This window comes from Semicossyphus pulcher, unplaced genomic scaffold, assembly GCF_022749685.1.
Source record: "Semicossyphus pulcher isolate SPU_LCO1_2020_fin unplaced genomic scaffold, fSemPul1.0.p SCAF_12, whole genome shotgun sequence".
NCBI lineage: Eukaryota > Metazoa > Chordata > Actinopteri > Labriformes > Labridae > Semicossyphus > Semicossyphus pulcher.
The window spans coordinates 13848818-13861626 of record NW_027211626.1 but is presented as its reverse complement, the minus strand read 5'-3'; the positions used below and the strand labels follow the sequence as shown (position 1 = coordinate 13861626).

At 43.6% G+C, this 12809-nt stretch overlaps 1 protein-coding gene across 1 annotated transcript in view; it reads left to right on the top strand.

Moving 5' to 3' along the window:
- lrpprc (leucine-rich pentatricopeptide repeat containing) overlaps positions 1 to 12809 on the top strand; it is a 59563-nt gene that overhangs the window by 25312 nt on the left and 21442 nt on the right. Inside the window, exons 24-25 of the mRNA XM_069658881.1 lie at positions 4843 to 4967; positions 9192 to 9298. Coding sequence (XP_069514982.1) covers positions 4843 to 4967; positions 9192 to 9298 — 232 coding nt within the window. The remainder of the gene's footprint in view (positions 1 to 4842; positions 4968 to 9191; positions 9299 to 12809) is intronic.

Genomic DNA, 12809 nt, shown 5'->3' with positions numbered 1-12809 from the left:
GCGTCTTTATCTGCCAAATCCAGTTGCCAGGTGTGTGTATGTATGTGTGTCTCAATGAGTCACTCATCCCTCCCTATGATCATAGCCGAGGTTACGTTCTGGGTCAGCGATTCAGACAGAGAGAGGATGTGGAAATTGCTCATTTATGTGTGAGTGTGTGTGCGTAGTGTTAGAGCCAGGTTTTGTTTGTTGGACGATTCGCCAGCTGCAACCTCTCCCATGAGCCCCCACCCCTGATCCCCTGAAACACCCACTGCTGTACTCCAAGGTGTAAGTGTGTGCGTGAGAGAGATAGCCATCGATGCTTCCTCCCGTAATGCAAATATGCAAATGAGCGATACCAAACACAGGCTGTGGGGTCACTGGTGCTGCCCCACCCCTCAACTCTCTTCAGTATGTGTGTATCATTTAGTGTATGTGTGCGTGTGTGCTTATTTGTCAGAGCAGCTTTTAAGTAGATCAACTCATTAGCATGTTAATTATGTACAGAGCACTAATTGCTGGATTTAACACAACCGCGCATTGCGCCGTTAGAGGCCCGCCACTGCAAACACACACACACACACACACCCTGCACATGTATTCATACACACTGTTTACCTCTGGTGTACATGCTGCGGTAGAAGTAGACCTTTGTACATGGAGCTTGTACAAACACACACACTCACGCTCAGACGCTCACACACACACACACACTCGCGCTCCCCTGCCGATGTTTGTTTTGCTGTAAGTCTGGTCTCTGGCACAAACAAGAGTTTCCAGGTTCACTCGTTAATCACTGCCTCTGTGAGATTAGCAGGCTAATTTACTCCTGGGTCATCAACAGCAGCCAAACACACACGCACACATGCACACACACCAGCTTATCGCAGCCCTATTCACAAATCAAGTGCCAGTTGTACTTTCTCCAAATGATACTGCAGCGTGAGCACAAGTGAACAAGCTAGCTGCTGGTATTCCACCGTCATCTATCTTGGATTTTTGGATCATTTGTGTGTTTTTTAGCTGGATGAGTTTCAATGCTTGGAAATAGTCGAATAACAAATTTAAGATAGAGTTGTGCTCTTAATCTGATCAAAGAGTACACTGTTTAGCTTCTTTAAAGTTAAATTCTTTCTTTGCTGTCCTCTTGTTACCAAGATTTAATTTAGAAGATTCCTGCATAGGCTGAATTGCTGAATGCCTTGAGGTGAATAACGAGTTTTTAAATGGAATACTTTCTTGGAAATCAATACCACTTACATTTTTCTCTTGTGAAGATGCAGCAAGATTGTGAAATGTTTCGGTGCGTAAAGCAGATTCAACATGTAGTTGCAGCAGTGGTTCAGCTAAGCCTCAGGGCAGGTTTTAGTACCACAACACTTCACTTTTGCGGTCCATTTGAATCTCCTCGCTCACTTCTCCTCTTTTTATCTTTTATCTTCATCAAATCGTCTCCACCTCTTCATTCCGTCAGTCAGCGGACAAACAGACAGTCGAGAGGAGGGGGGACGGAGGGAAACGATAAAAAAGGACAAAGCAGGCGTCATTCCTGCCTGCGCCCGTCTCATCGCTGCGTCAGCGCTAATGACTTAATGAACACTTCTCTGGCAGATTAGCCGTTGACAGCCCATCATATGCGCCGCCCCGTTAGCTTTCATGCCCGTCCGATCAGTTTTGTGTGAGCTAACCTGCTACTACGCTAGCTGGTAGGTTGCTCAGATTGCCACATCCTTATGAAAGCGATTAGCGACAGGAAATGCTAATGAGTCCAACAAAATAAAGAGCTGCCAGGACATGTATGATAAGACGGTGAAGCCGTGGTGTTAGACGAGGAGGAGGAGTTGTGAGGGAAGATAGTGGGGGCTTGGAGTAAAAAATGCCTCATTCACTTTCACTCTCTTCTACTGTGCGTACATGGAGTGTAAGTGAGTCCTAAAATGAGAAAAGTCCAAAAGCTAATATGCAAAGTTGAATATAAAAACAAGGTAACAAGTAAAAGGAGGTCACAAGAAAAATGTAAAATCTTGAGTAGATAATGGAAGCAATAAGAGGTGAAGCATACAAAAAGACCAAACGGCAGAAGGACAAAGTTAGTAACTAGCTTGAGAGCAAAGTTAGCCAGTAGCTGGAGAACGGTTAGAAATGAGCTTGAGTACAAAGTTAGGTACTAGCTTGAGAACTGTTAGAAACTTGCTTGAGAGTTAAGTTAAGTTAGCAAGTAGCTTAGGATGAAAGTTAGCAAGTAGCTTGTGAACAAAGTTAGCTAGTAGCTTGAACAGTTAGAAAATAGCTTGAGAACGAAGTTGGCAACTAGCTTGAGAACAGTTAGAAATGAGCTTGAGTACAAAGTTAGGTACTAGCTTGTGAACAAAGTTAACTAGTAGCTTGAACAGTTAGAAACTAGATTGAGAACGAAGTTAGCTAGTAGCTGGCGAACAAAGTTGAAGATTTAGCAACAAAAGAGACAAAACCAACTCTTAATGAATGCTAATGTTGCTTGGTATATATACTGTATGCAATGGTTAGCTAACATGTCTGCTACGTCAATATGTTCAGGTAATGTGTGATAAAATGCCAAATGTTGTGTTGTTGTCAGCTTGTTTAACTGCCTCAGAGAAAATTACCAGTAAAGGCAGCTTTGAGGACCTTAACACTCATACAGGCACACACAGAGTTGAGCAGGTTACTACATCATGTTGGAATACACCTGTGTGGGTGCTGGCATGAACATCCATAAGTGTCACTCTTAAACACATGTAACTATGGTAGTGGTGTCATGATCACAGTCTCATTTGCGTTTTGACACAGACACCTCGTCCTCCCCCACGCATGGACAGTGTCTTGATAACAGGCCTGCCGATCTCCGATGAACAAAAGAGCGGGACAGAGAGGAAGAAAAAGAGGAGGGGGGGAGTGAGATGAGACAAAATGAGCTTCCTTGTCTAATCCTTCAGGTTTCCACTGAGCAAAGCGCTCGGTTTTTTTTTTTTCAGGGCTTAATTGGCTGGAAAGTGGCTGACATGCAAAGTTGAGGACATTAACAGGGCTGTGCGCCGCAGTAAATGGCAACGCAAAGTGACAGTTAAATTGTACCTAGGGGAAATTATCCATCTTTCGACATCCTTAGCTCTTTTTTTGGGGTGGATCGGTGGGCGGAGAGAGGGGGAGAAGGGAGGAAGGTAGAGGGGGTGTAATTGCAACGCCAGGCCGTTTTTTTGCCAATAGTGATGGGATCTTTTTTTAAGGTGTCTCATTAGGAATAGGGGATTATAAGTAGCTGCGGAGGAGCTTGATGGAGGAATGAAAGAGGTGGACACATACAGGATGAAACAAGGGATGGAATAAGGGAGTTTAACATGACGTGACTACAACAAAGCAAGCTGTATGCACCACGGCATAACAGTTAAGGCAATCGTGCATGCAGGCTATTTTACGTTAATTACAAAGTTGTCCTCACTTTTTTTCTCGCCCTTGTCTCATTTTTGGAGTAAATTGAGCACCCATGACACAACAACCCCTCCGTCGGTCTCACTCCATCTCCACACTCTTTCTCTCATTTTCAAAAATCTCTTAGTCTCTCTTCTGTGTTGTTCAATCAGACTGTTGTGCAGTTGAACAGCCTCTTGACTGGCGCTGCTGAATAATGTTGTCCCTCTTCATTTCAATTAGCGGACCTCTTTACCTTCCAACCCTAATCACTCCATTCCTCCTCCCTCCATCGCTCTCCTCCGCTTCTGCCCCACAGAAGCCGAACTCAAGGTCAAAGCGTTTCCTGTTTTTTTTTTCCCAGATCGTTGGTCTTTTTGGGCATATTTCTCTTATCCACTTGTCTAATTGATTAGAGGAGAAAACACTTCAGAAATTATACCTGTTCGCTCTCAATCTCTGTCTCTCTTCCCCTCTGTCCATCCGTCTCTTTCTCACTCACTTACTCTGCCCCCTACCTCCCCCACGGGTGCCCTATCTGCTTTGACCTCTGTGTGATTGACATGGTAATTACCCAATCAACAGATTGATGGCAGCGCTGTCACAATAGAGAGGATTGAAGTGGTCTCTCTCCCTCCCCCTTCTCGCAGCTTCTCGTTCTCTTGCTTCCTTTCTCATCTCTGCCTCTCTTCTTCTCTCGTTATCACTCCATCAGGCACACTCATCCTCCCTCTACGCGCTCTTTTGTTTGTTCGTCCGCTTGGGAAGGGATGGGAGGATAGACTGAGCAAGAAAAGGATGACATGAGAGGAAGGGGTGAGCTGGTGTTGGGGAGTAATGTTGTTGCCATATTCCTACTAAATTGCTCAGCTGGGGGGCGAGGTCATCGGCTGACAGCGTGAAATCAAAAGGAAGATGGTGAGGAGAAAAAGAAAAGGAAGAAAGGCAGTAGGAGTGAGACAGGATCAGGAGGAAAGGGAGATGAGAGGAGAGGAAATGAGAGGAGGTTAAAGGGGGTCGGAGAGGACAAAAGAGGAGGAAAGAGCGAGAGAAGTTGGATGGAGCGAGAGGAGCTGAGCGTGGAGGGCAAAGATCAGTCGAGTCCTTTTGTCTGTTACATTGCTTCCCCTTTTAAAGCCTGTCCAGAGAGACATTAGCCCCTCGCAGGCAGGTGTGTGAGAGTGCGCCTGATTGTGTGAGAATGATGTATTGGGGCCAAAAGGTTTGATCACCCACCGTTGTGCTGTCAAGAATTCGAAGGCTTGTATTGTTACGGTGGGTCATAGTGCTCCAATAGGAGGTCACAGGTCTGACCCCCAGTGATACACTCTATTCTCTGCTGACTCAAACCTGTACATGACTGATTGGACAGACATGACTTCTAACTCGTGTGCTCTCTTCCTCTTTTTGTGTGTGTGTGTGTGGTAACTGCAGTAACGACCTGTCCGGAGCTCTGGATGCAGCCCTGGAGTGTTACAAGCGCTACAATCAACTGCCTCGCATCCACAACATCATCGTGGCTCTGGTGGAGAAAGGAGAAACCGCACTGCTGCAGAAAGGTTACACATACAACGATGTAGCCTGTAGCTTTGTCATTCTTTTCTGATGTATCAATATAGTTGTACAGCATTTGATGAAATAAGAGAACATTTATGGACAAATAAGATTTTCACCTTCAGTACTCTAACATACAAAATATATTTAAAGTGCAAGTATTTGCTGGTTCCATTCCCTTAAACGAGCAATTCGTCCCTGGAAAAAGCCGCTGTCAGTCAAAGCTGGTGTTCTCTGTGCGGAAGACGCTGGAGTGAAATACTACCGTTTCCAGTCAAGGACATCGATCGCTGCAGGCAATGGCTCAGAGCGGTACAGAATCTGAAATACGACAAGAATATACCGGTGGATCTAAAAAAAAACTTCAAACCTGACGATTATGAATGAGACATGACTCAGTTATAAATGCGGAATGTCTGGTAGGGAATAAAGGAGAGCAGGCAGCGTTTTAAGGCACCTTACGGAACAAATTATTACACTTTTTTCAACTAAACACTGCAGACATCGGAAGCGGGCGTTCTAGATTGAGGTGTAGTTTAGTGAGCTCCCTGACCTCTGCCAGATGATGCGTTTTACGTAGTCATAGTTTTATGTAACGGAGGTTTTCCAGGGCCCATTGGATAAGCGGATAGCGTCCTCCAAAGGCACAAAGCAAAATTGCATTTTTCCTACCATAATGGCATTAGCACCCCATAATGGCAAGATAGGACTGAGGTTGAAAATCGGCGAACTGGTCATTTAAGTATGAAGATTTTTGTCTTTCTCAACTGGATACCTTTTGGATTTGCAACTTTTCTTGATTCCAAATAACCAATATGGATACATCACTTTGAGTTCTGGAAATATCATAAATATTGTCCTCTTTTGTAGGTCATTTTATAGACAAAATCCTAAATGATATATATATATATGACATACTTTAACAGATCACTAGCTGCTGTTTTTAACCAACATCTCGTATGATCAACAAAAAAGTCCCTCCACCATCCCCACATTCTCATTAGTGCTATGATTGTTATGGGTGGAACAAAATATCGACATGGCAATATATTGTCCTCCTTACTCGAGCAATACAATAATCGATGCTGGCGCCAAATATCAATATTTTAATTTACGAATGAACGACGCTCTAAACAGACGTTCCTGCCATTTTGACTCACCGCATCAGTACTTCATGACTCCTCGCTGTGGGGCCTAATGAGGGAAACATGAACAGAAATTAGTTGGCCAAAGAAGAAATTGACAGCAGGATACAAGAAGAAGAAGAGAAGACATCGGGATAATGTCAGACAGCGGTGAAAAGAAGTTAAGAGATGCACCAGCTACTTTCACATCCATCGCCTAATTTGTTCTTTAGTTCTGTAAATGTAATTTACAGACTGAAAACACATTCATTGTTTCTTCTCAGTTTGTGTCCAGTTCTGTAAAAGTGACACCAAATTGCAGTGAACAAATGCATTGATCCTGCACTTTAACTTTTTAGGGGTAATTTGTTTTCTTCAGTTAATCAGATATCCTGATCGCTGTATCGTGATATTATCTTTATCGGAAATTATAGGACCAAGAGGGACGGACATGCAGCAAGTTCGTCATATGCACAAGAATTACGAGGAAGTTTCGAGGCTTCCAAAGGTCCCCAGTTAGACTCAAACTCAGGGACTTTGCTTTACTAGACTTAACTTGTTTCCCTCAAGCTTAGCTTCGTCAAACTTTATGTTTCCCCTGGTTGCTTCTAACTTTCTATTTTTCACTCGTGTGTCAGCCCTGCAATGTCTGCATTTAACGCACATGTTAAAAGTGCCAACAATTTCAAGGGTGTGTAAGAGCACCAGCAAGTGAGAGAAGTTTAGGCCAGGGTCGCGTTGAAGCACGTTTGCTGATCACGTTTTAAACAGCTTCCCTGTATGTCGACAGCAGCGTGGTGAAAAGGTCAAGTTCAGTGCGCTTCAGGGGCAAGTGGCTCTGGAGTGCGTGGAGGTTGAAACCGTGCAGTGGAGCACCTCTTTTCCTCCCCTTTCATCCACCCTTTCGTCCACCCTCGTCTCTGACCCCTCCTGATAGGTGACCTTCGCCGCACCTTCAAAAACAAAAATTACTTTAACAATGGTTATCGGACTGAGGCCGGCATGTAAACTGGTGTGTAGATCCTGAAATAACAAATGACTCTGTCTCCCACTCGCTCATATACAGCAGTAAAGAGGGAGGACCTGTGACATAAACCTTGAGTCGCACTCGACCTGACGGCTTTGTGAGCACATGTTGAGTGTCGCAGGCAGCTGCGCCATGGCTCGCTCCTCTACGACTCGTGCTGTTGCAGTGCATTGATAGTCTAAAAATTCACCTTAAATCTCCCCATGTGACATAAAAGCAGTAATGCACTGGAACCATCCAACAGACTGACCTTCAGTGGTCCAAAACACACTACAAGCATGACATGCCTTGTTGAACGATCTTGACTCACATGTCTGACCTCGGTTTGAGTTCAAGCATCAACAGAAAAATAAAATGTAGAGTTTTGTGTGAGGCAACCATAGCAACAAGTGATCTATTGTGAATGTGGAAAAGGTCATCATACATGCTTTGAACCTGGACTATCTACCATGGGAGGAAAAGCAAATTAATAAGTGCTATAAATGGTAGTAGGGTTCAGTCTTCCACTACAGCCTCAAATTAGCATACACAACATGAAGTGTATTAAAGAAGTGGACACATCCACAGTGACGTTTGTAGATGGCAAACCCTATATCATATATTATGGCTACATGCATTATTTAAATATATGCATGATAAAATAAACGAGATATAGTTTTATTTAAAATATATTGTATTTGTTTACAAGAAGACATTACTATGGGAACATGTCATAGTGTTTCATTTCCCTTTTACCATATTTTAGGACTGTTGGTCTGTTCAGAAGCTGTTGTCTGCCTGAATCTATATTAAAGATAGAAACTCGAAGATTTTCATTTAAATAATGTCTGTTAAGTCTCTAGGGAGGGAACACAATGGTGGTTGAGCCTATGGCCCACTGATGCAGAATTACAGACTGGGTGTCTGTGGCGACTTTAGTGGAAAAAATCACAAGCGCTGCCCAGTTAGTTACGCGTTTTCCATCACCCAGCAGTGGTTGGTCTGCCAGAGAGGGTAGGCGGAGCTAAGCGGCTGCTTTTCCGGTCTCTGCAAGAGTTGCGAGTAAACAGTAATCTACTATGGCTGAACAAACAAAGAAAAGATCGATGACTACAGATACAACTTCAAAAATAAGTGAAAATCCAAAGAAAAAGAAACAAATTCGTCTGATGAAGGCAAACAAAAGCGACCGTCAGCGAGGAAAATCAAGGGTTACAACCCTAACAAAGAGAGCCAATCGTAGACGTCTTGTTATCTAGGACGTATGCGCCCTCTGTTGCCTTTTATCGCCATTAAGTGCTGCCAAACAGAACGAAACTGAGAACTGAGATCATCCCCAATTTTACTCTTAACTATAAAAAAGAAAATGAACATCATGCTGTACTGAAGAGGACTTCAAACTAACAATTGACACCATAAACTTATTGGAAAAATGTTTTCATCTGTCATCTTCTTGTCAAATTTTATAAAGTCTGACATCTTTTTGCTAACGGTGCAGCCGCCCCCTGCTGGCCATTAGAAAGATTGTAGGTTTAAGGCACATGCACCCTTGCGTCAATTTTGAAACTGAGTTGCTTCGTCCACTTCTTATACACATACTATGATTTACAAGCAGAACATAATCTGTAAATTGTCCAACTGGCCTTCAGCATACAAACTTTAACCATTTAATGGTTAAAGTTCAAAAAGCAACATCTCAGCACAGTGTTGTTTGTTGACTTGAGAAGACACTTCCTAAAGACGGGGGATTATTCAACTCTACTTTTGCTAAGCTGAATATGCAAGTCCATTTGTATAGCTGAAAGTTTGCAGTGTGTGTGTGTATGGTACCTGTCCGGAAGCTGCCGCATAGAGATAGCACATAACGCTGAGCAGAGCGCTTCAGCAAGTTCACAATGAGGGCTTAGGCTTTCATTCGGGACTTGTGTGCGTTTGTTTGAGAGCAGACTTGATATGGCTGCTTTGTGTCTGGGACATTGTGCCAAATAATGGAATCAGAAGGAAAAGATGAAGTGTGGCATGTGTTTGTTCACCTTGCAGGCATTTTAATTCATGACCTCTCTCTGCTCTTTCCTTTGTCTCTCTGTCTTTCTCTTCAGCCATGGACTTTGTGAGTCAGGAGCGAGGAGAGATGACCATGCTGTACGACCTGTTCTTTGCTTTCCTGCAGACAGGCCGCTACCGTGAGGCTCGGAAGATCATTGAGGTAAACGCACACGAAACTCGTACAAAGGAACTTTAGGAGCCAAGGCAATTTTATTCAATCTCAGAGAAGCTACCTGATGAAAAGTATCGGGATGACATCAAACACCATCATGGCACAGAGGACATGCTGGATGTAATTGCCAAACTCTTTGTTCTCGTGGCTCATCTGACCTGAATATTGTCTGAATATTTATATCTTTGTCATCTGAACTCCCGCTATAAGCCCCGTAGATTAGTGTGACAAAAAGAGAGAGGCAAAGCAGGCAGATAAGAAGCGATTTTCACATGGATAAAACGGCCGGGGCGGTCAGGGACTGGATAGCAGGACAGAGAGGTTGATGACTAGAGGGATAGAGGATGAGCCTGACATCAGATGAAGGGAAACAAGGCCGTTATGTTGTCTGATCAGGATGAGAACAAGAGAGAGGAGAAAATGCCTCTCCACTCTGCTCTCTCTCTCGTGTCCTGGTGTGCTCTAAAAGAGGGATTTGTCCCCCCTTGAGGATTTCCAAACCCTCTTAAATATCATCGACATGTTATTGTGGCTCTCATTCCCCTTCTGCTGGATTGTACGCCTGTTATCCGACTTATAACAGAGAGTCAGAGACATGCAAGCGATGTGGTTGTGCTTGTAAATCGACTACAGCTCTGCATGTTGTGCTTGATTTCAGTAGAAGATGTAGGTTAGAGTGACAAAGGCTCAGCCGCGTCACCCCATCTGTATAGTCCTTATAATATCATAAGATAGTAAAAACATCCATTCACAATACTCCAATCAAAAGGTTCAATGTTGATTTAAAACAGCAGCAATGTCTATATTGATCAAGCTAGTACCTCTGAATCACTAAGCAGACTCTTATTTCATTGGTTGGAGATAAATTAGAACCTACAGATAAATGTACATGATAAAAAACAGTGGATCTGTGGTAACCTGGAGACATAAGCTGTGTCCAAATCCAGGCCGTCCCATTTCGAAGGGTCGTTCAGATGCGGCCGGCAAATGCGTCCACCTTTTCCGGGTCCATGAAGAATCCATCGGGTGCATCCTTCACGGCCCTAGGGTATCCCGAGATTAATTGCGTGCCAATTCAAACAAGATGGCGGACTCTTACACAGCCGATGAACACAGTTTTAAATGTAAAAGTTTTTGGTTTCAACTCAATCGAATAGCTAGCAATACAAATATTAAAAAATAACAAAAGTGGCCTTGAAACAAAGTAGCTTTAAAATAGTAAGTTACGCGCCATTAGTTATGATAGCTAGTTAGCCTGTTAGCTACCTGTTGCTAGGCGACAGGCGCTGTGTTTGGTGACGCACGGTTAAGAGCGGGAACAGCTGGTGACGCAAACAGGAATTCCTGTGTAGACCACCCCGTCTCATTTCAATTCGGCCTTAGCAGCCTACGCAGGCTACAAATGACTCATCCTCCATAGAGAACGTCATTCCAAGGACGCAGGCCCGGAATGGAGACACAGCTACAGAGTGCCCTCCACCAGCAAGTCTGCACTGATGCTGACTTGCTGACCAGGTGCAACGCTGTGTTATGATCGTCATGAGATGAGAGACGTAAATATTAAAGTTCCATTAATTAATTTAAGTTAATATAAACATGAAATAGTAAAATTACGTCAACAACTTAAAGTTAACGTTTTATTCAGGATATCACAGATAAGAAATGTCACAGAGGAAGCTCGGGGTGAAGTTTATTTTCCTCATATTGTGGAGTGATTTAAAAGACCATGACAATGTAGTGAACAGTACATTTAATTTGAGCTTTTTTGCTGAAAATCTGCTGTTGCTTACATTAAACAGAGTTGCATAAAAATGATCTCCATAATTCTTCTCGAGCAACACGTTTCATGCTGCACATCAGCATTTCATCCATTGTTAACCTATTAATATTGAATAATGCTGCTTTAAATTAAAATCAACTGAGCACTGACCAAGATAACCCCTTAATGATATTTCAAAGCTTCACCTGCGTAGATGTTTAGAACAGAAAGTTCTGAACTTTCCCTCATTACACTTAGAATACAATAAAGTGCTTAGGATATATATCGTACAGTAAAACCATTTCCGTCACTTAAATATTCATACACACACACACACACACACACTCAAACACACACATACTTTTTCCCTCTGAGAGCGTCAAGTGGCAGCCCGGAGTGGTGTCTCTCTTTAGGCTGTGTTTGGTATAATTGGCAGCTGATTAATCACAGCTAATTAAATGTAATGATAGAGAAAGGTGGCCAATTTTGCGCTAAATGGTCAAGGTTAGGTAGAGGATTGTCAGGTGGCCCGGCCTATTATTGCGGCACGCACATGTGTGTGATGGTCAAGGTTAGGTAGTATAGCTAAAGAGTGGTGTGCCATTATGTGTTTTTGTGTTAGGGAGAGGGGTTTTGGCCGTGTGTGTGTATGTGTGTGTGTGTGTGTGGACTAAGTGGCCAGGTGATTAGTGGAATTAGAACATTAGGAATTGAGATGGAGAGGGTTTGTTAAGTGGAGGTGAGACGAGGTCGGCTCCGTCTTTTTCTTTTTGTGTACATGCACTTAAAGGTGAGAGAGAAACCTGTTAAGATGTTTGAGCATCTAAAGGCCTCACAAGACTCCGAGCGACGGACAGTAATACAGTCTGCTGTGTGTGTTTGTGTGCGGGTCAGAGGATTGTCCTGGTAATCTTGACCTCATGACATTTTTCCATTATCTTTTTGTGAAAGTGAGAGCGTCTGTGCTGTGTTTTGTTTGTTTCTACTTTGTGTTCTTTTGATCCTCCGTCCCATGCGTGTGTAAATTATGTGCCTTCTTATTTCTGAGGATTTTGTTTTCTGCCCAGATTAGGGAGATTTGTCCTGACGGATTCGAAATCCCAAACACATTGGTGTGTGCGCGAGTAGATGTGCGAAGGCTGCTTTGAGCCCGCAAGACTTTACCAAGTAAAGGGAATCGGAGGCAAAAAGATGGAGCACTTGCACTGGGCCTTAGTCTCTAAGAAGATTAGACAGACTGCGAGAGAGAGAGAGAGAGAGAGTGCAACACATTTTAATTTGTCCCTTTGGCTGGTTGGGTAAGAACATAATGCCTTCGCCTGGGCTGGATGGAGGGATGGAGAGGCAGGGAGAAAGACAGAGTCGGCGCAGGGGGAGATTTGGAGGAAGAGGGAAGGGATTGAGAGAAGTGGGGATTGAAAGAGGAAAGGATGACGGCAGTGAGGGATGGTCAGAGAAAGGGATGAAGCCCGTCTTTTCTTGACTTTCCCCCCCCTCCCTCTCACAGTATGATGGGCTCCCATCAAAGAGGCCAGCGGGGATTGAGCGCAGTTGATCCCCGTTCAGATTAAGTTCCTGGCTCTGTCTCTCTCCCCCCTCTTTTTTTTCTCTTCACCAGATTACCAGGAAGAGAGGGCAGTGAGATTTCTCAATCCTAGTCTTATTCAGATTGTATCAAAGCCCCAAGAGACAGATGAAATCCTGATCACTGTTAGTCCATGATAATAATCATCTAGTCAC